The sequence below is a fragment of the Streptopelia decaocto genome, assembly GCF_964273445.1.
Source record: "Streptopelia decaocto genome assembly, chromosome: 2".
NCBI classification, from domain to species: Eukaryota; Metazoa; Chordata; class Aves; order Columbiformes; family Columbidae; genus Streptopelia; species Streptopelia decaocto.
In genome coordinates, this window is record NC_138655.1 from 163,508,716 (window position 1) to 163,532,425 (window position 23,710).

Consider the following 23,710-nt stretch of genomic DNA (forward strand, 5'->3'; position numbering starts at 1 on the left):
CGGGGGGCCCGGCTGCCACCCCGCGCCCCACAGCCGCCCCCGGCTCTCCCGGTGTCTCCTTTGCCTCATCCCAGCCCCACAGCACCTGGAGGGCAGAAGTGGGGCCCCAGGAAGGGAACAGCCACCCCAGTGAGCCCTAAGCCCCTCGCGCCTCTCTGCGGGCTGCGGGGACACTGGGCTTGGTCCCTGTGAGTGGTGCATCCCCAAAATCAGACCCCCATGGGCAGCCATTGGCTCTGCTCCCCCCCACCCCAGCATGCTGCCAGTTAGGAGGGTCCCCAAGCACTTTTGGGGACACGGAGCATCCCTGCCGTGCAGCTGGCATCTGGGCTGTCCCTGGCGATGAAGCAGCTGAATTATCCCCCTCCCCAGGAGGCCGCCGCCCTGCCAAAAGCCTCTGCCACCCCTCTGCCTGCTTCCCTGTCACAGCGAGTCCCCAGAGCCTGTCCCAGCGGGCAGCTGTGCCGTGCCCCTGCTGCGGGAGCTGCGCTTCAGCCGCTGTTGACATTCCAGCCGCTGAAGGTCACCTGGCCGTGGTTAAACCGCAACACAACCGGTGCCGCTGGGGCTGGCGAGGAGCACGACGGGCAGAGCAGTCACTGTGCAGGGCATGGGGACACCGGGGACAGCGCGGGCACTGCCAGCCTGGCCACACTGAGGTGCCAGCGGGCTGCCTGTCCCCGAGGCTCCCTGGGCAGGTCCCAGCAGCTGGCTAGTAAACACCCCTCAGCGGCTTTTTTTGTCAAAACCCCCTGAATCTCTCAGTTTTTAGGAAAAAGGACGCTGCCAGGCCTGTGGCGGTGCCAGCGTGATGAATACGAGCTGCTGAGAGCCAGTCAGTTCTGCTTTTAATTTCTTTATTCCCCTAATTGCATTTAGCCCTGCCAGGGGGACGGGGCAGCTGGGCCCCTGTGTCCCGTACCAGCACCTCCCTCCCGGGACACCAGCCCTGGGGCAGCACATCTGACCCACGCCAGCCTGTGCCACTCCGACCCACGCCAGCCTGTGCCACTCTGACCCACGCCAGCCTGTGCCACGTCTGACCCACGCCAGCCTGTGCCACGTCCGACCCACGCCAGCCTGTGCCACGTCCGACCCACGCCAGCCTGTGCCACGTCTGACCCACGCCAGCCTGTGCCACATCCGACCCACGCCAGCCTGTGCCACTCTGACCCACGCCAGCCTGTGCCACTCTGACCCACGCCAGCCAGTGGCACGTCCGACCCACGCCAGCCTGTGCCACATCCGACCCACGCCAGCCTGTGCCACCTCCGACCCACGCCAGCCTGTGCCATGTCCGACCCACACCAGCCTGTGCCATGTCTGACCCACGCCAGCCTGTGCCACGTCCGACCCACGCCAGCCTGTGCCACTCTGACCCACACCAGCCTGTGCCATGTCTGACCCACGCCAGCCTGTGCCATGTCCGACCCACGCCAGCCTGTGCCACGTCCGACCCACGCCAGCCTGTGTGTGTGACCTGACCCCCCAAACTGTCCCAGGTAGTGTCAAACACCCCCCGGCAGCGGGAGCACAGGAACCGCGGCTGGAGCCTGCGCTGGCAGCCCCCAAAATGCTTCTCTGTGCGGTGGTGAGTGGCCGGCGGCTCTCGGCAGCCCCACCTGCCCTCGGGTGCTTTCTAGCACAAAAGAGGCTGTAAATTCCAAATGTAGGAGGCGCTCATAGACACACTAAGTCCTGCAGCCAGGACTTTGGTTCTACAAAGGCATTAACAGGTCCCGACAACTTCTCCCATCATCGCTCTGTTTATTGATGCCACCGTCCAACACGAGATCTGACGCCGGCTCCAGGAGCCCGGTGTGCGCCGCGGGGAGCTGGCGTCACCGCCACGGCCCTTCGGCTGCGCCGGCCCAGCCCCAGCGCAGCGCCGGGACCCGGGACTGCGGAGAGCCGAGCGTGGAGACGAGAGCTCCAACCGACAGCGAGGAGACCGACCCACCGCGGCTCCAGCCACAGCGGTGCGGCGAGGGACCCCGGACGGTCCCCGTGGGCAGCCCCGACCTGGCTGAGGCGTTTCCAGAGCCAGCCCAGGACCTGCTCCTGTGTCCGGGGCAGGATCCCGCTGCTCTCACCGCCGGGAGCGCGCGGTTGATGCCACCAGCGAGGCCGAGGGCTGCCCGCGCGTTCCAAAGCGAGCAGAAGAGCAGTTAAACAGGGCGACGTCCCGTGCGCAGGTACATCGTGACCCCGCGGCTACAAACCGGTCGGCGGTGCCATCGGTGCAGCTCTCATAGCGCCGGGAAGACGTCTGCCGCTGCGGAAGGATGAAGCGCTAGAAATGAGTGTTTGGAGGAGCCTTGCTGATGGGGTCCTACCAGAAAAAGGTTCTTTTACTGCAACTAGTATTTTATTCTATAATCCACGAGTGCATCACAGCCCCGAGAGCCGGGCAGTCACCTATCAGCGCTTCCATTCTAGACACGCGGAGAACTTCCTCGCCACGCGGATCTGGTTCGTACTCACCTCCCTGGCTCCTCGGCACACGTGCCGAGCGGCCGCCGCGTCCAGCCCGGGAGCCGCGCCGGGGCAGCGTCTCCGCGGCTCCCGGGCAGAAGCGACTGTGCCGGAATCGCCCCACAGAGCATCGAAACAAACCAAAAAATATCTCGGCGATCCTAAGTTTGCTTATCAAATAAAAAGTCCCTCCACATTTATTAAAAAAAAAAACCCCAAACAGTAGATTGAAAAAGCAGTTTTGAGTCCTACTCCGGCAAAACACCCTGTACAGGTTGTTTTTGTTGTCGGTTTGTTTGCCTTTTTTTTGTGTTTTTTTTTTTGATGGTGAGGATTCCCCCTAAATCAGCTGCTTCTGTTAATTTTATATATATAGAACCTTTGAACTTTGCCGCGCGTAGCTTGCTTTAATTAATTAATTTATTTCCAATCAACCTAGCCGTCTCCAACCAGAGCAGCGGCGCTACCACACAAAGCTTCCGTGATGTCCATGCCCTGAGCCGGGGGTGAGGGGTCGGGGGAGATGGAGGGAGAGATGAGCGGAGGAGGAGGAGGAGGAGGAGGAGGAGGGCTGGAGGGATGGATGGAGGGAGGAAGGGGAGGGAGAGGAAGCCGTGGGCAGCCCCTCACTCTCCCATGTGCGTCCTCAGGTGGTACTTGAGCGACTGCTTGTAGCGGAAGCACTTGGTGCACTCGGTGCAGGGGTAGGGCCGCTCGCCGGTGTGCGCCCGCTGGTGCTCCAGGAGGTGGTGCTTCTGGGTGAAGTTCTTGCCGCACTCGCTGCAGTGGTAGGGCCGCTCGCCCGTGTGGATGCGCTGGTGCTCCAGGAGGTGGTGTTTGCGGATAAAGCCCTTCCCGCAGACGGCGCAGGCGTGCGGGCGCTCCCGCGTGTGGATGCGGTAATGGTTGGTGAGCTTGGACTTCTCGCTGAAGGTCTTCTCGCACTGGCTGCACTGGTAGGGCCGCTCGCCGGTGTGAGTCCGCTGGTGCCGCAGGAGGTGGGAGGGCCGCGTGAAGTTCTTCCCGCACTGGGGGCAGAGAAAAGCCATCTCGTTCTTGCCGGCGTGGATCCGCTGGTGCATGATGAGGCTGATCTGCAGGCGAAAGCTCCTCCGGCACTCGCCGCAGGTGAAGGGCCGCTCCCCGACGTGGGTGATCTGGTGCTTGCTGAGGCTCGACTTGTGGCTGAAGCTGCTCTCGCACTCGGAGCACTTGTAGGGCTTGCCCGGCGGCGGCGGCCGCGCCTGGGGCTTGAGCCCGTGCTCGGGGCGCCGCGGGACCCCCACGCCGCGGCGCGTGTGGCTGCGCTGGTGCAGCAGGAACTGCTGCTTGTTGCGGAAGCTGAGGTCGCACTCGTGGCACTCGTAGGGCCCTTCCTTGAGGTGGTTGCGCTGGTGGATCATGAAGTTGATCTTGAGCATGAAGCTCTTCCCGCACTCGGGGCAGATGTAGGGTCTCTCCCGGGTGCGGTTCCGCTGCTGGCCGAGGGCCGGTTTCATCTCCGCGGGGTCCCTCTCGCAGGCCGGGGGTTTCCCCACGCGCGCGGCCGCCAGGCTCCGCGGCGCCGCTTTGGAGCCGCGCGGCGGCTCGCGGCCCAGCCCGGGCTCGTGGCCGGGGAACGGCGGCGGCTCGCTCCTGCCCGAGAACATGGCGCACGGCTCCAGGGGGTCGGCATCGTCTTCCTCCTCCTCCTCCTCCTCCGTCTTGATCACGACCCCGTCCTCTGCGGGGGAAAAGCGGACCAGCGTTAGGGTCATCGGGTGAGACAGGGCGGCCTCTTATCATAGAATCACAGAATCATTTTGGTTGGAAAAACCCTCAAGCTCAACGAGTCCAACTGTTCCCCAGCCCTGTCCCTGCCCCATGTCCTGAGAACCTCATGTCCGTCTGTCCAGCCCTCCAGGGATGGTGACTCCAGCACTGCCCTGGGCAGCCTGTTCCAATGCCCCACAGCCCTTTGGGGAAGAAATTGTTCCCAGATCCAACCTCAACCTCCCCTGGCGCAACCTGAGGCCGTTATTTTATACACCTGGCTGGTGCTACAGAAACATCTGCAAGGGCTTCTGCAGCTGTTCACACCCACCTGCTCTACGCGGCCGCGCAGACGTGAGCACGTCCTATCGCAGAGGCAAGGCGAGCCCGTGCACCCCCAAACAGGGAGGACAGACAAACCGCCTCCTGGACAGACTAATTCATAGCATGAGGTGAGACCCGCCTGCCAAAAGGTTTTGCAGTTTCATGATGCTACAAGACAAGAGGGTGGGACAAAAGCGCCGTGGATTTGCAAGGGCTCGGGCAGCTGAGTGGTTTCGGAGCAGCTCCATCTGCTGCCGTTTCGCTGGGTTACAGCAACGCTCCCCGCAGCCGGCACGGCACCGCTCGACGGAAACGCGGCACGGGGCTGCCGGCCGCCCCTCCGCTGCCCAGACAACGCGCCCAGCCGGGACTGTCCCTGTCCCTGTCCCTGTCCCTGCTGGGGACTGTCCCTGTCCCTGCTGGGGACTGTCCCCGTGCCTCGGTGTCCCCACAACAGGGCATGGGGAGAACCGCCGTCTTTGCCAGAGGCAAACAGCGGTGGGACAGACGGACGCACATCAGGGTCCCCCCGCGCGTCACCCATGCCGGAGCTGACCTGGTGTCTTTGTTTGGTGACACCAGCCCCAGCAGGGCCACGAGGAAAGGCCTGTGGTGGGTCCCCTGCGCGTCACCCCGCGCTGGACTTTGAGCCGGGCCTATGTGCTTTCCTAGGAAGAGCAGCCGCGCTTTCCCTGGCCGCACCAAAGCCACGGCTCTGTCCCCTCAGCGGGGAAAACCCACGTTCCCAGGTGCTCGCAGCAAGGAGCTTGCCCTGCATGGACCCGGGGCTACCGCTGCTCGAGCTGTGGCCACCAGCACCTGCAGCTCCGGCGCAGCCCGCCGGCCGGGCCCCGCGCGGCAGCCGACGTGCCGGCTCTCAAATGCTGGTGGCTTGGCCGCTTTCCTTTGGAAAACCGTCAGGAGACCACAGGATCCTGAGATGGGTTGAGGAGGATCTCAAGAGCCTGAGCCTGTCTCTCATTTGTGTTACACCATCGCAAACCCGTCAGAACACAAGGAACCCGCCGTTCCCACCAGCGCATCTCCGTGCTTTCCTATTGAAAACACGTCTGTAGGACCTGGCCCGTCTCTGTGCCCAGCTAGGGAGTGCTCAGCCGGCGTCCTGCCCGCTGCCGCGGTGGGATTCGGGCTCACTGGGAGATGTCTTTCCTCCGTCTCCATGTGTAACAAGGGCTTTCCACCCCCGTGGAGGACTCGGCCGCTGCTCCTCGCTCTGGAGCAGGTCAGAGACCACGTTCTGATGTCCACCACACGTGTGCTGCCTCCTCCTCCAAGCCTCAGGTCTCACAGCTACTCCTGAGGGTGCTGCAGCCAGAAACTTTCCTTCTGGTGCCAGCTCGGGGGGGATTTAACCTTTTTCTTTCATTCCCCACCACTGCCTGACCCACCGCAGCCCCTCCTGGGCCTCCAGCCCCCATGATGAGCCACAAGTCTCACCCGTGCAGCTCCCGTGGTGAACAATCACTCTCTGGATCTCGTTGAAATCGGCTCCGTACTCGGAGGAGTCGCCCAGGCTGGTTCCCGGCAGGTCCCTCGGGGGGGACACGGAGCCGTAGGGGCTCTCGCAGGCGGCCTCCTCGTCCGGGCTCTGGAAGCTGCCCTCCGACTGCCCCGACATCCCGCGCAGCTCGGCGTTCTCGGGGCTGTCTTCGGGAAGGAGCTCCTCCGTTTTGATCACAACCCTGATACCAGCTGCGGCAAAGAGAGATTCCCGCCCACAATCACGCCCAGGAGCCACCACCGAGAAACCGCTCGCGACGATCCCCGCCGGCTCCGCTGGTCCCGCAGGGGGTTCACGGGCTCGGGCGCTTCTGCTCCCCCTTCAGCCACCCCTGCCCCACCGCTGCCTCTCGCTCGGGATGCTCCGCAGCCACAGGGTCTCGGCGCCTGCAGCCCAGCACCCCCCCGGGCACAGCGCTGCGCTCAACTCCCTGCGAGCAGCACGTCATTCTTCTCCTCCCGTTGGTCCCCATTTAACCTCATGACCCTCGTGACCAAGAGCACAAGGTTGGAGCGACCCCATGTCTGCAGCCTGAGCCAGAGACCCACAGTGGAGCCCATCCCTTCTAGGACACCTTATCTCCCCACCAGCCCCCCTTATCTCAGAGGAGTCGCTGCGGGATTTGGGGTCCCTGGAGAAACCCCTCAGCACCGCGGGTCCCTGCGCACAGGATGGGTGCAGCTGTCCTGCCTGGGGAAGATGCTCCAAGGACAAACCCGGGCACGCCCCGCACAACCAGAGGGGCTGAGGGGCATGTCTGGGGTTTTCCCAACGGGCCCCGATGCCCCTTTCTTGCCGGGCACACCGGCTCCCCGTGGACCCGCTCTGGTTGCAGACGTTTCCCTCGCCGACAGCGCCCAGCTCTCCGGGCTCCGCTTGCCCTGGTTTATATGCTGCGCGGTACCTGGACGTCACATCTCTAATCAGCCAGACCTGCAGGGCTCCTCCTGACAACCTCGGGAGCAGCGCCTGGAAGCAGCTGCTGCAGCCTCGGGGCCGCAGCGCTCCGAACGCCACCCGTCTCACCTGCGGTGGCGTCGGTCATGATCTCGCTCTCCTCCAAGTCCTGCTCGGCCCTGACCCGCGGCTCCTCTCCTTGCTCAACCTGAGACAGAACGCCAGGTTTGGAAATTGCATAGTCTGTTGAGAGACAGAGGGACGGAGGGATTAGTGCACAGGAAATTTGAATGTTGGCTTCTACATCCCCCCAGCGCCCGGGGGAAAAGGGGGAAGACACTCAGGAACACGGACAGAGGGGCTGCGGGCAGAAAAGTGGGTGCTGCGGGCAGGGGGGACCCCTGGAGCAGAGATTCACGGAGCAGGAGCCGAGGTGCCGCCTTCGAGCACAAACCCAACGCGCGTGTTTTTCTGGCGGCGCTTTAGAACTTCTCGGTCAAATTCCTGGCTCTCCTGAAGCCACAAGCATTTCACCTCTGGCCCCAGCAGAGCCAGAGCTTCCCCTGCGGCCTCACCCCAAAGGAGTGAAGCTCAGACCCCATCGGACAACGTTCCCCTGCACAAAGGTTTCCTCTGCAGGGCAGCGTGGGCCGGTACCCGCTGCAGACCCCGGAGAGGACGGGAAGCCCTTCCAAGAGCCACGGCCGGGGAAGGGGCTGGTGTTTCACCCAGTAACTCCGGCTGCAAGGCGCTTTGGGAGCTCTGCAACCTCCTGTGCTCTCAATTCTCCATGTAAAACGAAGCACCTGGGTCTCAAGGGGATCTTTGAGGAGTCAGGAGGTGCCCAAACCCACGGGCAGCCCTGGAGAACCCGCCGTCCTTACCCAGGGAGATGAGCGACTCGTAGTTCCCCTTCATCACGTTCTTGTAGAGCTCCTTCTGCCACTCCTCCAGCTTCTCCCATTCCTTGGCGTTGAAGTAGACGGACACGTCGTCAAACGTCACCGGCACCTGCGACCACAAGGAGCACCGGGGCTGTCGCGGCCGCCTCCCTCCCCCGGAGCCCGCGCGTTATCTCCAGCGCCAGCAGCTCGCGCCGGGCTCCAGCTGCTTCAAGGCCATCAACAAGTTGGGTTTTATATTTAAAACAACTCCCGAACACGTATTTCTATGAGATTAAAGGTCTCAGGCAAGCGGCCAGTTCCTGGTGCTGAGCCCAAACCGCGATTTCCCCAAACGACACCGACCTCCTGCTCTGGGTCCCGCACCAGCAGTGGTGACCGGGGCTGGTCCCTGGGGGGAGCGCGAAGGAGATAAAATCGGGCGCTAGGGCTGGATCTCATCTCTATTGATGAGCTGACGTAAAACCCCAGATTCAGTTACCCCAGAACTCGGGGGAAAACCCTCCCCAGGCTGCGGGGCTCCCAGTTCTCCCCAGTTACTGCGTGCGCAGTGGCTGGGAGCAGCCTGCCTGCTTCGAGCCTGTTTGCTGAGTGATCATTTCTTAGGGATAAATTCAGGATGCGCGAGCTGGGCTTTGCTCGGCTTCTGCTCCCTGATTCACTGAGGGGTGCCAGGGTGTGAACCCCCCTCCTCCAGACCCCTCCGCTCTCTCCGATGAAGCGGCGATGTTGGCTTTGCCGTGTCCCATCTGCAAACCCTTCGGTGAGTGGGATGTGGAAAGGAGGTCTGAGCCCCACGTTGCTGGTGGGCTCCTCCTGCCGCTCGGCTCAGCCCAACGGGAGCGCAGGGAGCTCGGCATGTCCCCCTAAACCCCAGAGGTTCCCGCTTGCCCCTTCCCCAGCCCACGAGACCCCCAGGGCAGCACCAGGGTGGTAAAAAAGAACCATCAAATCTGCGGGGTTTCTCTCTCAATAAATAGAGTAAATCGCTCCCAGGGTGCACAGTGTGGTGATGCAGAACGGAAACCTCCAGCCAGAGGATGGGGGGACGTCCCCTCGGGTCCATCTCCCACCGCAGGAGATGCCGGGAAGGCTCCGGTGACAAGTGACCTCACCTGCGCCAGGGCCGTCCCCGCTCACCCACATCTCCCCGTCCTGCCCCCCATGGGAGCATTTCGGGTGCAGACCCGGGACACCGTTACCTTGGGGACTTCCCCCTTCCTGCCTGGTGGCAGCCGCAGGATCCAGAAGTTTCTGTTCTTCAGCAGGTTCTCCATGTTCTCCAGGCGCCGCTGGAGCAGCCCGTACTCCTGGATGAGGGTGCCCAGCGCCGCGCACTTGCTCTCCAGCTGGTTCCCCAGCTCCGCCGCCGTCTTCTCACAGTCGATCAGCTTCTTCTCGGCCATCCCCGTCCGACCCTCCAGGTCCAGCAGGCGGGTGGAGTGCGAGTCCACCTTCCTCTCCACCGCCTGCACGGCCGCCACCACCGTCAGGGACAGCTCGGCCGTCTGCGTCTCCCGCTCCGAGGTGCGCTCGGGCCGCGGGGGCGAGGGGCAGCGCGGCGGCAGCACCGGCTCCTGCGGGCACACGCTGGGGTCAGGGCACCCCCGGGGACACCCGGGGGGCAGGGATGTCCCCGTGTCCCCGCTGGGGTGAGCGTCCCACAGCCCCGGCACCGCGGGTGACGCTGGGGAGGTGACAGGGGACAGCAGAGCCCCGTTGCCATGGGCACGGAGATGGGACACCCTGGGGAGCGCTGTCAGGACAAGGACGCCCCGTCGCCATGGGGACCGGGCGGTGACACGGGCAGGGGGGCGGCCTGTCAGTGGGAGCAGGGTCTGTCACCGGGGAGCGGGGGCTCCGTCACCGGGGAGGGGGGGGCTGTCACCGGGGAGGGGGGCTCTGTCACCGGGGGGGGCTCTGTCCCCGGGAGCGGGGGGGGCTCTGTCCCCGGGAGCGGGCTCTGTCTCGGGGGCGGCGGGCGGCTCTCCCCGACCCGCAGGGCCCGGCCGCCGGGGCGGGGGGGGGCGGCGGGACGGGCAGGCCCGGGCCCCGACGGCAGCTCGGGCGCCGCCGGCCGCAGAGGCCCGGCCCGGCCTGGCCCGGGCGCGCCGCCCCCCCGGGGCTGCCCGCGCCGCCGCCGGCCCTGCCCGTCCCCCCGGGGGGGCGGCCGCGGCCCCGCCGGCTGACAGCCCCCGCCGGCCCCCCGGCCCCCGCCCGCCGCCTCCCGCCGCGGCCCCGACGGCGCGGCCCGCCCCGACGTGCGGCCCTCGGGCGCCGGGCCGGGCCGCGAGCCGCGGCGGGCGGGCGGGGCGCGGCGGCGGGCGTCCTTACCTGAGCGGGAGCCCCCTCGGCCATGGCCCTTTGTTCCCTGCCCGGGGCCCCGGGGGCCGCGGCCGGGAGGATCCAGCGCCCGCTCGCTGCTTCACCTCCGCCCGCCGCCGGGCATCGGGCTGGGCCCGGGGTGGCGCGGCGCGGCGGGGCGGGGGCGCGGCGGGGCGGTGCGGCGGGGCGGGGCGCGGCCCGGCCCGACCCGGCCGGGGGAGGGAAGGGAACGGGACCGGGGGGCGGGGGGGGGGAGCGGCGGCGAGAGACCGAGCGCGGCTCCGGGTCCCGGCTCCGCCGCTCCGCGCTGGGCGCTCCGGCCCCGCCGCTGCCCCGCCGAGCCGGCAGGGGGCGGGCGGGCCACCGCCGCCGCGCGCGGGCCGCGCCGGGGGCCGCGCCGGGCGGGGCGGAGCGGGACACCCGCCGCCACCCAGCGCCCCCTGCCGCACCGACGGCATCACCGCGCCACCGTCGGGGCCCCCCCGCCGGCACCGCCCGGCCCCGCCGCGCGGGAACACACCGGGGAGCGGGGGGGGGGGCCGGGATCGGGCCCGCGGGGCTGCGGGAGGAACCGGGGAGACTGGGAGAAACTGGGGGGCACTGGGGAGAGGCGGGGGGGAGGGAGCAGTGAGGGGCCGGGGGAACTGGGGAGGACTGCGGGGAACTGGACAGGAATTGGGGCAGCTGGGGAGGACAGGGGGGAACTGGAGAGGCACTGGGGCAACTGGGAAGAACTGGAGAGGCACTGGGGCAACTGGGGGGAACTGGAGAGGCACTGGGGCAACTGGGGAGGACTGGGGGGAACTGGAGAGGCACTGGGGCAACTGGGAAGAACTGGAGAGGCACTGGGGCAACTGGGGAGGACGGGGGGAACTGGAGAGGCACTGGGGCAACTGGGGAGGACTGGGGGAAAGTGGGGAAGATTTGGGGTAACTGGTGGGAGATGGAAGGTTACTGGAGAAGGACTGGGGGTGACTGGGGAGAACTGGAGAGGGACTGGGTGTAACTGGGGGGAATTGGGAGGTGCTGTCAGTAACTGGGAACGGGCTGGGGGAAAGTGGGGATGAGCTGCGGGTGACTGGAGAGGAACTGGGGGCAACTGGAGGGGCCAGAACTGGGGGGAGACTGGGGGGAACTGGAGGAGCTGGGGGAACTGGGGAGGGACTGGAGGTAACTGGTGAGAGATGGAGGTTTACTGGAGGGGAACTGGGGGGAACTGGAGGGGCTGAGGGAAGTGGGGAGGGACTGGCAGGGACTGCAGAGGAGCTTGGGGGGACTGGAGGGAACTGGGGAGAGAATGGGGGAACTGGAGAAGGACTGGGAGAACTGGGAGAACTGGGGAAGGACCAGGGGCAACTGGGGAGGGGCTGGGGGAGAATGGAGAGGGGCTGCGGTTAACTGGAGAGGATCTGGGAGTAACTGGGGCAGCCGCAGGGGGAACTGACTGGGGAGAAACTGGGGAGACTGGAGTTGTTCTAGGGGTAACTGGGGAGAGACTGGGGAGACTGGAGCTGTTCTCGGGGTAACTGGGGAGACTGGAGCTGTTCTCGGGGTACCTGGGCTGACTGGGAGGCCTGAGGGTGACTGACAGGACAACTGAGCGGGACTGAGGGGGAGCTGAGGAAACTGGGGGGGCTGTGCGGGTAACTGGGGAGGGACTGGGCAGATTGGGGATAACGCGGGGTCCCGGGCACCGGGGGGGGACTGGAGGGACCTGGGGAGACACGGGGGGCCCGGCAGGAGCCGGGGTCAGGCCGGGGGTCCTGGGGGTCCCCGTGCCCGCCCCGTCGGGCGCCGCCATGGCCGGGGCTGCGCGAGCGCCCCCTGCCGGCCCCGCCCCCGCCCGGCGGCCCCGCGGGCCCGTGAAATGGCGGCCGGAGGGCGGGGTCGCCATGGAGACCGACACCCCCCCCCCCGGCACCGTTCCCCCCCCCAACGCCGGGCCGGGGCTCCGCGGGGAGGCACCGACTGTCCGACCCCCCCGTCCTGTCTCATCCCGTCCCATTCGGTCACGTTCCGTCCTGTACCGTCCCACCCATCCTGTCCCATCTGCCCTGTCCCGTCCCGTCCATCCTGTCACATCTGCCCTGTGCCGTCCCGTCCATCCTGTCCCATCTGCCCTGTCCCGTCCCGTCCATCCTGTCCCATCTGCCCTGTACCGTCCCACCCATCCTGTCCCATCTGCCCTGTGCCGTCCCACCCATCCTGTCCCATCTGCCCTGTCCCGTCCCATCCATCCTGTCACATCTGCCCTGTCCCATCCCATCCCATCCCACCCATCCTGTCCCATCTGCCCTGTCCCATCCCATCCATCCTGTCCCATCTGCCCTGTCCCGTCCCATCCATCCTGTCCCATCTGCCCTGTCCCGTCCCGTCCATCCTGTCACATCTGCCCTGTCCCATCCCATCCATCCTGTCCCATCTGCCCTGTCCCGTCCCATCCATCCTGTCCCATCTGCCCTGTCCCGTCCCGTCCATCCTGTCACATCTGCCCTGTCCCGTCCCATCCATCCTGTCCCATCTGCCCTGTCCCGTCCCGTCCATCCTGTCACATCTGCCCTGTCCCATCCCATCCATCTTGTCACATCTGTCCTGTCCCATCCCATCCCGTCCATCCTGTCACATCTGCCCTGTCCCGTCCCATCCATCCTGTCCCATCTGCCCTGTCCCGTCCCGTCCATCCTGTCACATCTGCCCTGTCCCGTCCCATCCCATCCATCCTGTCACATCTGCCCTGTCCCATCCCATCCCATCCATCCTGTCACATCTGCCCTGTCCCATCCCATCCATCCTGTCACATCTGCCCTGTCCCATCCCATCCCATCCATCCTGTCACATCTGCCCTGTCCCATCCCATCCCATCCATCCTGTCACATCTGCCCTGTCCCATCCCATCCCATCCATCCTGTCACATCTGTCCTGTCCCATCCCACCCATCCTGTCACATCTGCCCTGTCCTGTCCCACCCACGCTGTCCCATCGCACCCTGTCCTGTCCCATCACACCCTGTTCTGCCCCATCCATGCTGTCCCATTCCATTCTCTGTCTCATCCCACCCCATCCTGTCATGTCCTGTCCAGTCTCCTTGTGTCCCCTCCTGTCCATCGCAGCACATCCTGTCCCGTCTTGTCCCACCCCCTCCTGGCTCAGCCCACCCAGTGCTGTTCTGTCCCGTCCCACTGCACCCTGTCCCACCCCATTCCACCCTGTCCCCTTCCATCCTGTCATATCCTGTCTAGTCTCGTTGTGTCCCACCCTGTCCATCCCATCCGTGCCCTTCTGTCCCATCCGTTGCATCCAGTTCCATCCTGTCCCACCCCATCCTGCCCTGCCCTGTCCCATCCCACCCACCTTGTCCCATCCCCAACCAATCCCAACCTGTCCATCCCATCCCATCCATCTTGTCACATCCCATTTCACCTCATCCCCATCCAATCCCACCCTGTCCATCCTATCCCATCCCACCCCATCCCATCCCCTCCATGCTGTCCCATGTCATCTCATCCCATCCCCACCCAATCCCACCTACGCCATCCCGTCCCTGTGTTCTGTCCCCCCGTCCCTCCCGGTGCAGCCGTGTCCCCTCCCGCAGCCCCGGCCGCACCCCGTGCGTGGCAGCAGCTCCTCCGGCCCCGCTCCCGGTCCTGACCCCGGCACGGGGTGACAATGGGGGGAAGTGGGTGACACGGAGCACGGGAAGGGCAGGAAACCCTCAGGACTGCGGAAACAGGGAGGGGCGATGCGGAATGGGGGACACCAGAGCGACCCGAATGAGGGACCCTCTGTCCAGGCCCCTCCGGGCTGTCCCAGGGAGCCGTGGGGGGGACACCAGGAGCAGCTTTGGGACAGGAGGTCACTGCCCTGGCGCACGGCTGTCCCAGTGCAACTGGGGAGACTGGGATCCCAGGGCAGAGGGAGTGCTGAGCCGAACTGGGAGGGACCCACACTCTACATGTGGAGATAGATCTAGATATACATAAATATAGATGTATCTATATTTATCATATTTATTTCCCACTAGCGGATCCACATTGCGATCAGCCAGAGGCGACCTGGATGCGGCCACTGGTGCTGTGTCCATGCAAGCGCTGCGTGTCTGATCTGGGCTCCTGGCCATGTATGTACATGTATATATATATATATATATACACAGTGCATGTACACACCATAAACGTACATGTGTGGGTATTTACGGTGTCTCCATGTGCTCAGCCTCGCTGCCACCAGCAGCGTCAGCCTGTGCTTGAGCGCTGGATCGATGCTTCGTCCCCTCCCCAGCCCCCCCGGTTCCTTGGAGCGTGGGGGGATCTGCCCGGGGGGATGAGTCCAGTGGATCTGCCTGGGGCCCCCGCTCCAGCTCCCAGAGCTTCTGAAAGTGCCGCGTGTCCCCTGCACCCTGCAGCGCAGGACACCAGCGAGCGGAGACGGGGGGACAGGTGGGACACAGGGTGCTGGAGCTGTGCCAGGCACCCTCCACAAACACCCCAGGACAGAGGTGACCCCCCAAAGGCACGGCCCCGGGGCCAGGCGGGGGTGACACGATGGGTACAAACCCCGGGACAGCGCTGGGGGACGTGCTGCTGGGCACGGGCAGGACCCTCCTGGGACACCACAGGCACCCGCTGTCCCCCCAGCCCCGGGTCCCCAGTGTCCCCCGGCGCAGCGAGACAAAGGGCCGGGGCGCTGCCCGGGGGCCAAGCCTGGCAGGAACAGTTTATTGGCAGCCGCGGTACAAAGAGTTTGGGTACGTGCGAGCGAGGAAGCGGCGATGCCAACCCAGCGTAGCCCGGCTCGGTGGCTCCGACGGGCACGAACGAGCCCGGTCCCGTTTGCCGAGGTCCCTCCAGCGATGCGGGCTGCCAGAACGTGCCATCCGCTGAGAGACAAACCCCCGGCGCCGCGGCTGCACCATCGGCAGAGCGCCGGGGCTCTTCTCACCCCTGCAGCCAGTCCACGAGCTGCCAGAGCCGCAGCCGCGCCGGCGCTTCTCCCGGCACGGGATGGTCCCGCTGTGTCCCGCGGCAGCGCCGGCCACCACCACAACCTCCCACGGTACATAATGCTCACGTCAAACCGAAGCGCCTGCTGCCGGCCCTCGCGGTAGCAGAGAAAAAGCTTAAAAACACGAAGCCCAAACGCCAGACATGGGCCACAGCAGGCCCGGTGCCGCACCGAGCAGCTCGGTTTGCCGGCCCCGGCGCCCCGGATGCTCAGCACAGACAGTAACAGGCTTGAGCAGAGCCCGCTCGGCTTGTGCGGTTCATTAGTTCTGCATATTACCTGGAAAACGCTAATAAACACCAGGCGGGTGCTGGGCAAAGTGCTGCAGGTGTCACGCACGGGGGGCGAGCAAGGACGAAACAGCGAGGGGGGCGAAGGGAGCCGGGCTGCGACCACACACCCCAGACGGGCTTCGGAACGGAAAACACTGTATTGACAGACCTACAAAAGTGATTACAAAACACGAGCACGAACCAGCAGCTGACGACACACAGACACCACTTAGAGCCACCTCAGGAACAACAGCAATTAGCTCCGAGAACTCGACCAATATTTACACAGACATCGGGAAAAACTCTGGTCAGTTATCTCATACATTTAAGTGCTTTAGATCAACTGTGGAATATAGTGTCACGCATTTCCTTGTAGTATTATAATAATAATAATAATAATAATTAATAATAATAATAATATACCACTTCTAGATTAACTAAAAACCAAACAGCTCTTTACAGGGGTTAGGAGAAGTTGCTTTCACTCATCTGACTTACCTGAGTGTGAGACCAAACCCAGTTAAAAAAGAGCAATAAAATCACCTTCATTGACAGGAGTCCGTGTGAGGACCAGCGGCTCCGCTCCCTCGGGCCGAGGGAAACGACAACGCGGCTGGTACCCGAAAAATCCTTCCAAAGAACAGAGACGCGTCCTCCGCGGGCGAGCGACCCAACTGCACCCCGCACGTGCCCTTCCCTCCTCCTCAGCCCCTTCTCCTGCCCAACTGTCCTCCTGCACCTGCTTCTCCTCACCTCGCTCTGCCGCTCTCGGCTCTTCCACCTCTGACAAACCCTACACCGTGCCCCTAACCCACCTCTCTGCCTCGCTCGGTTCGTCCCAGCCCTGGCCTTGCAGCGCGGCGCTGCCCTTGGGAACGCGACAAGGCGCTGGGGAGCGGCACCGCGATCGGCACTGGGAACGGGCACCGGGAACGGGCACCGGCACCGTCCTGCCCTCCCCGGCGCCTCCGGCCTCGCCGTGTGAAAGGAGCGGAAAGAAGAAAGCGAAAGCTCGGCACTCCCGAGTATGCACAAAGATTGGTGGGGAAACACCTGCTAAATACGCACCCCGGAGAAGCGCTCGGGGTTCTTCTCTACAGGCGAAGATCCCACCCTGCGTCGGGACAGCCGGGATGCGCCCGGGCCGCCGCGAAGTCCCACGTCACCCCGCGGGCTCCAAGAGGTGCCTGGGCCGCCCCTTCAGAGTTTGTGTGTTTTTTTAAGAGGAATTGCTTTGCTGCTTCGACAAAGCGGGCTTGGTTAGCATGACCACATGGATTAGCTGCGATACGAGTTCACCTCCCACCACGCTGCACATCCACCTGCTCGACCGTCACCGTCACCGCGAGCGCCTCCGGCCCGGCCCCCGCCGGCCGCTACTCCTTAGTTTCTTTTTTCACGCACAAATGGCCGGTTTGGGTCGCCGACTCCAGACTGTGCTGCGAATCCTCCATGGGCTGCGGGTTGCGGGAGTGGATCTTCTGGTGGCAGTTGAGAGACTCTTTGTAGCGGAAATGCTTCCCGCAGACGGGGCACTGGTAGGGGGTCTCCCCGGTGTGGACCCGCCAGTGTTTGATGAGGTGGTCGCGGCGGATGAAGCTCTTGCCGCAGGCCGTGCACTGGTAGGGCCGCTCGCCGGTGTGGATGCGCTGGTGCCGGATGGCTTTGGAGAGGTCTCGGAAGTCCTTCCCGCAGTAGGTGCACGTCAGCGGCCCGTCGCCCTTGCCGGTGTGCAGCTTCTGGTGCAGGATCAGGCTGACCTCCAGGCTGAAGCTCTCCTTGCACTGCGAGCAGGTGTAGGGCCTCTCCACCGTGTTGTTCACCTGGTGCCGGACGAAGCCGTACTTGAAACCGGAGCTCTTCTCCCCGTCGGGGCGCTTGGAGGGTTTGGAGCGGGAGGGCCCTTGGGCTTTCGTAGGGGTGGCTTTGGCTTTCTGCCGGAAGGCGTCCCCGTGCTCCAGCGACGTGCAGGCCTCCTCGTCCGCGTGCGCTTTCTGGTGGGCGGTGAAGAGCTCCTTGTCCAGGAAGCTCTGCCCGCACTCGCAGCAGATGTACGGCCCCTCCACCGCGGCCACGTCCTCGGGAACGTCCTTCTTGGCCGAGTCCCTCCCGCGGCGAGTGGAACGCCTCAGCCCGTTGCCCGTCGCGGTTCTCTGCTGCGGGGCCGATCCGCTGCGGTTCTTGCCGCTTGGCTTCATCTCTTCTTCCGGGCTCGAGAAAATTTCTTCCCACTTTCCTGACAAGGACTCGGAGAGCTTGAGGCTTTCGGGATCTTCGTCGTCACACTGCTGTTCATCTGGCAGAGCAGAGACATTCGTGTCATTTCTTTGAGATAAGAACAGCCTCATTACTCAGACTGCAGCTCTCAGGGCAGAGGTGGCCTCTGCGCCACACGCTCCGGGCACTACGGGGCTGCAGTCCCGGCTCGGAGCCGCCAACCGGTACGGGGATGGAAACAAAGCCAAAGGACTTTGATGTGGAATTATAGAACGATTTAGGCTGAAAAAGACCATCAAGCTCATCAACTCCAACCGTAACCTAAATCTAGCACTGCCCCATGTCCTGAGAACCTCATGTCCGTCTGTCCAGCCCTCCAGGGATGGTGACTCCAGTACTGCCCTGGGCAGCCTGTTCAATGCCCCACAGCCCTTTGGGGAAGAAATTGTTCCCCAGATCCAACCTCAACCTCCCCTGGCGCAACTTGAGGCCGTTTCTTTGTGTCCCTGTCTCCCCTCAGCTCCTGTTCTCCAGCTGAACCCCCAGGTCCCTCAGCCGCTCCCATCACACTTGTGCTCCAGCCCCTCACCAGCTCCGTTCCCTTCTCTGCACTCGCTCCAGCACCTCAAGGCCTTTCTTGGCGTGAGGGGCCCAGAACTGCCCCCAGGATTTGCGGTTTGGCCTCCCCAGGTCCCAGCACAGGGACGGTCGCTGCCCTGGGCCTGCTGGCCACACCGGTGCTGGTCCCAGCCAGGATGCTGGTGGCCTCTTGGCCACCTGGGCACCCACTGGCTCATGTTCAGCCGCTGGCACCAACACCCCCAGGGCCTTCTCCAGCCGCTGTTCCCCAGCTGCAGCGTCCATGGGGTTGTTGTGACCCAAGTGCAGGACCCGGCACGTGGCCTTGGTGACCCTCAGAAAACTGGGCTCAGCCCATCGATCCAGCTGGTCCAGATTTCTCTGTGGAGCCTCCTGCCCTCACGCAGATCAACACTCCCACCCAACCCGCTGTGTCTGCAAACTCACTGGGGGTGCGCTCCCTCCCCTCATCCACATCACCAATAAAGACTCCTTGGGAAAGCTCGGACAGTATGACAAGGTGTCTACACAGAGCTAGACAAAGAGTGTGTTCCTCAGCAGGAAGCAAAGCAGAACAGGTCTTTAAAATGTGCTTTAGGGTAAAGGCAAAAAAAAATGAAGAGTAGGGAATAAAACCTCTTTCTTCTGGGCTTGTACTGCCAGAGGATGCCCCATGGCATAAATGGTAACTCAAAGTGACTGCCAAGGACCCTGAAAAGCGCCCGAAGGACCTGGGGACATGAGAAAAGGGCTGAAAACCACGGGTGACACTGTGCTGAGCATTTGTGCGCCCAGAGCAGACTGCTCAGCGCTATCACGGGCTTTGTCTGCTCATCCCTTCCCTAGATGTCTAAACGTGCAGCTTGAAAACGGGCCGCTCGGTTTGTGTCAGGCTGAAGCTCTGGGCCAGCATCGGCCAGGAGAGCTGAGCTGCTGTGAGAACGGGACCGGGAAGCCAGAGGCACGTCCAGCGAGGGACGCGTCCCAACGCGGCTCACAAGTCCCCGTGTTCCAGAGCAGGGACCCGGAGCGACGGGCGGTGACAAGGCCACAAGTGCTGCGCCACGAGCAGCCCGACAGAGAAAGCTGTGAGAAATATCGCTTTACACATCTGGAAAAGACTCCAAGAGCTCTGCTGCCCACACCATGAAGCTCGCTCCCGCGCAGCTCCGCGCCGAGGCTGCCCAAACACACGACCTGACCGCGTGCGGCGGCACCGCACGGGCGATGCGCAGCCCCCGCCAGCCCCGGCTGCCGGTACCGCTCGTGTGCCGCACGCGCGGATCCGCCTGCCTCGGCCGCCGGCCCTGAGCCCCGAGGGCAGCCCGGCAGAGCCCCCAGTGAGCGCAGCCCACCCCGGCAACCCCAAAAACCCCTGCCCGCTTCCCCTGCCCGCCGCGCAGCGCGGGGCCCAGCTCTGCGCCATCACTCACAGCTACCAGGGACCTCCATGCTCTCCTCTTCCTCGGAGCCCTCGTGGCTTTCGACCAGGGTGTCTTCGTATTTACTCCACGAGCTGTCATTGGGACCAGGAAAGGAAAACTCTGTGTGCAATAGAGAGAACAACAGGAGTTTACGCTCGTGCCTGCTTTATTTCAGGAGAGATGGTCACAGCGGGTAAGAAAAGCAACAGAAGAGGTGAGCAGGAGAGCGCTGGGAGCCACATGTCCGCTCATCACCTCCCGCCGCGGCCCAGGAACCGGGTGGCTCACCGGTGCTGGGCTCTGTGGGGGTTTCTCCTCCCTCCGAGTCATCCTGATCCTCCGCGTTGGGATCCTCGCCTTGCTCAATGCGGGACAGGAGGTCGGGCTTCGAAATGGCAGCATCTGCACGTAAAAGAAAAAACAAGGAGGATCAGAGCATTTCCTTCACCCTCGCATGGGAGAGACTCTCCAGCCTTCGCCCAACAACCTTCCTGCGCTGCTGGAGGTGACGGGGACGGAAGGAGAGGCTCAAGAAGCTGCTCTCTGCACCGCTCACCCGGGCCCTGGGGTAGGAGGAACCGCGGCTATGCTTACCTCCAGGCTTCCTTCCTCCTCCTCGCTCCGCTAAGGTCCGCAGATCCATTGCAAAGGGGACTCCAGCTCGGGGACAGCGGCAGAGCTGTCACAGCGGCCGCGGGGGAAGTGCCCTCCCCAGGCGGTTCCCTCCAGCCAGGGCCGCTCCGTCCCACTCATCCGACTCAGCGGCTGCTCGTGGACGTGGGTGGGGGAAAGGGGACAGTCACCATCTCTCCCGGGGCGGGGAGCGCAAAACTTCATCTCCAAACCAGCGCGAGCTCTGGGCGCTCGTTCCCACCGCTGTGGAGCCGTTCGCCTTTGCGAGGGCTGAACCCCTAAACCTCATCGCTCAAAGGAAACCTTCAGATGAAGCACAGGTAGGTTTTTCTAAGCTCAGGCTTAGAATCTAAGCTCAGACCCACAGATCCCCTTCGGCGGGACTGTGGCGCTCCTGCGCCTCCAGCACAGGATGCAGGATTGGTTTGTAAACAGAATGGGGCGGGCAGTATTTATCCTTCAGCTTTGTCCCTGGCACAGGGACGGCAGAAAACCTCTGTCCAAAAACACCCAAAAAAACAGAGGAAGAAATGTGAAAAAAAACCAAACCAAACCAAACCAAACCAGGACAAAAGGCCTGAATTGGGCCTGCACAGCACAGGGGGAGCTGTCGCTCTGCACTGGTGTGCAGCCACAGCAAAATCATTTCTCACAACACGCAGGTATCTGTGAAGGGAACGCGTCCCCCCGCAGGGAATCCCTGCAGCCGGGATGGGATGGAGCGAGCACAGAATGCTTGTTCGGCTGCAAATGCGCTGCCCTGAGCCAGCTGCTTCTCCCCGGCAATCCAGGAGCAGATATCGCAACCGCTTGCGCAAGAAACGTTCCTGGGCTGAGGCCGCGGTCAGACAGAGCATGGACGCAGCTGCCAAACCTCACGTTTCTCCCCCACAGAAGGCTGAGAAGCAGGGGGGACAGACAGAGGGGGCTGGAAGGAAGCTGGGGGGCAGGACACCCCTCTGCTGCCAGGTACTGAGCAGCGAGCAGGCGGAGGCACCCAGCGCAGTGGATCTGGGGAGCTTCGCGTGATGAACTCCCCCTTCCCTGTCTCAGAACCACAGAATCAGAACAGTTTGGGTTGAAAGGACCTTCCCAGCCCCCAGTGCCCCCCCTGCCATGACAGGGACATCGTCACCAGCTCAGGGTGCTCAGAGCCCCGTCCAGCCTGGCCTGGGATGGCTCAGGGATGGTTCATCCACCCCCTCTCTGGGTACCGGGGCCAGGCTCTCACCACCCTCAGGGCAACAATTCCTTCCTCATGTCCGGCCTGAATCCCCCTCCTTTAGTTTAAACCATCACCCTTGTCCTGTCACAACATGCCCTGCTCAAAAGTCTGTCCCATCTTTCTTATGGGCCCCTTTTAAGCACAGAGAGGCCGCACTAAGGTCTCCCAGAGCTTCTCTTCTCCAGCTGGACACCCCAACTCTCTCAGCCTGTGCCCAGCAGAGCTGTTCCAGCCTCGGGTCATTCCTGGGGCTCCTCTGGCCCCTCTCCAGCAGCTCCATGTGTGTCCTGTGCTCCGGGTTTCCCTCCTCTCACTCCTCCTCACAACCCAAGTGCTCACGCACAGAGACCATCAGGGAGCTGTGGTCACTGCGGTGACACTGGGGACATCCATCACTGTCAAACTGAACTAATTCCCACCCCACACACCCTCTCCACTCCCCAGTCCCGCAGGTGCAGCTGCAGTTCCCGTCTGGGAAAACCTGTGGCAGCTGAAGCCCTGCTCATCTTTACCCATCGAGATGACGGCCTCGTAGTTTCCTTTCATGATGTGCCTGTAGAGCTCCTTCTGCCACTCGTTCAGGCTCTTCCAATCCTCCTCCTCGAAGTTAAACGAAGCATCATTGAACGCCACGGGGACCTGCAATTAGAGGCACCGTACGCTTGGTTGTTTTGTTTCCCGAAGAAAACACCCAGGGGATGTTTTATCATTCAAAATCCTCAAGGGCTGCACAAGACGGTTCCGCGTGGGCGACGTCCTGCGCACAGCGCCTGGCACAGACTCTTCCTCGCTTCATTTCTGAGCGGTTCAGCCTCTGAAGAGGAACTGGGGCCGTTACCAAACCCGGGCGGGCACACGGGGCTGAGCCTTGTGCGTAACTAACGCAAGGGGACCTGCACTCATCAGAGAATCGTTTTGGTTGGAAAAGCCCCTCAAGATCATCGAGTCCAAGCATTCCCCCAGCCCTGGCACTGCCCCATGTCCTGAGAACCTCATGTCCGTCTGTCCAGCCCTCCAGGGATGGTGACTCCAGCACTGCCCTGGGCAGCCTGTTCCAATGCCCCACAGCCCTTTGGGGAAGAAATTGTTCCCAGATCCAACCTCAACCTCCCCTGGCGCAACTTGAGGCCGTTTCTTTGTGTCCCTGTCTCCCCTCAGCTCCTGTTCTCCAGCTGAACCCCCCAGGTCCCTCAGCCGCTCCCATCACACTTGTGCTCCAGCCCCTCACCAGCTCCGTTCCCTTCTCTGCACTCACTCCAGCACCTCAAGGTCTCTTTTGTCCTGAGCTGATCCTCCTGACCCTTTGGCCGCTGTTTTGAGCCCTGAGGTGAGTCTGGTGCCCCAAGACGACACCGCCACAGGGAAGCTGCATTGTGAATACAGGGAACACGCAGAAAAACAACCAGACAGGGGACACCGTTACCTTGGGGACGTCCCCCTTCGCCCCGGGGGGCAGCCGCAGGATCCAGAAGTTTCTGTTCTTCAGCAGGTTCTCCATGTTCTCCAGGCGCCGCTGCAGCTGCCCGTACTCCTGGATGAGGGTGCCCAGCGCTGTCCACTTGCTCTCCAGCTGGTTCCCGAACTCCACCGCCGTCTTCTCGCAGCCGATCAGCTTGGTCTCCGCCATCCTCATCCTGCCCTCCAGGTTCATGAGCTGGGCGGCCTGCGTGTCCACCTTCCTGTCCACGGTCTGGATCTCGGTGACCAGCGTCAGGGAGAGCTCGGCGGCCGGGGACTCGGGCTGGGCGCCGGGGCTCTGCTCGGGGGCGGCCAGCGGCGGCTCCAGGGCCAGCTCCTGCGACTCCATCCTCCAGTCCAGCTCCTGCGGGCGCACACACGGGGCCTGGTTCCGCCGGCCGGGCCGCGGGGGGAGCGGCGCCGAGAGGCCGCAGGCGCGGGGGGGCGGTAGACGGGGCCGGGCCGGGGGGCGGCGGCTGCGGGGGAAGGGGAGGGCGGGGAGGCGGCGGCGGCGCTTACCTGAGCGGGGGCCCAGTCGGCCATGGCCCAGCGGGTGCGGCGGCGGGGGCAGCGGAGCGAAGCGGGGCGGGCGGCGGCGGCGCCTCCTCAGCAGCGGCGGGGCAGAGCGGCCATGCCGAGAGCGCGGGGCACGCTGGGAGCGGCGGCGGGCGGGGCCGCGGCGACACCTAGCGGCGGGGCGGACC

General features: G+C 64.0%; 1 protein-coding gene across 1 annotated transcript; it reads right to left on the reverse strand.

Annotated features, from left to right (window-relative positions):
• Positions 1-1,756: 1,756 nt before the first annotated feature.
• LOC309435894 (uncharacterized protein) lies at positions 1,757-23,678 on the reverse strand. The gene is made up of 12 exons (XM_082044635.1): positions 23,526-23,678; positions 22,972-23,370; positions 22,061-22,187; positions 19,979-20,092; positions 19,700-19,810; positions 16,851-17,766; positions 10,207-10,405; positions 9,075-9,449; positions 7,855-7,981; positions 7,100-7,213; positions 6,010-6,264; positions 1,757-4,198 (listed from the first exon to the last, which is right to left on the reverse strand). The coding sequence occupies exons 1-12, from the start codon at positions 23,547-23,549 to the stop codon at positions 3,102-3,104; spliced, it is 3,858 nt and encodes a 1,285-aa protein (XP_081900761.1). The 5' UTR covers positions 23,550-23,678; the 3' UTR covers positions 1,757-3,101.
• Between the last annotated feature and the right edge of the window lie 32 nt (positions 23,679-23,710).

What these genes read in the sequence shown, in the direction of transcription:
- LOC309435894 (XM_082044635.1), bottom strand. Translation starts at nt 23,549, where the DNA reads ATGGCCGACTGGGCCCCCGCTCAG. An exon ending in CGAGTCGCTCATCTCCCTGG is followed by an intron (nt 7,214 to 7,854) that starts GTAAGGACGGCG and finishes GTCTCTCAACAG; the next exon opens with ACTATGCAATTTCCAAACCT. An exon ending in TCACCACGGGAGCTGCACGG is followed by an intron (nt 4,199 to 6,009) that starts GTGAGACTTGTG and finishes TTTCCCCCGCAG; the next exon opens with AGGACGGGGTCGTGATCAAG.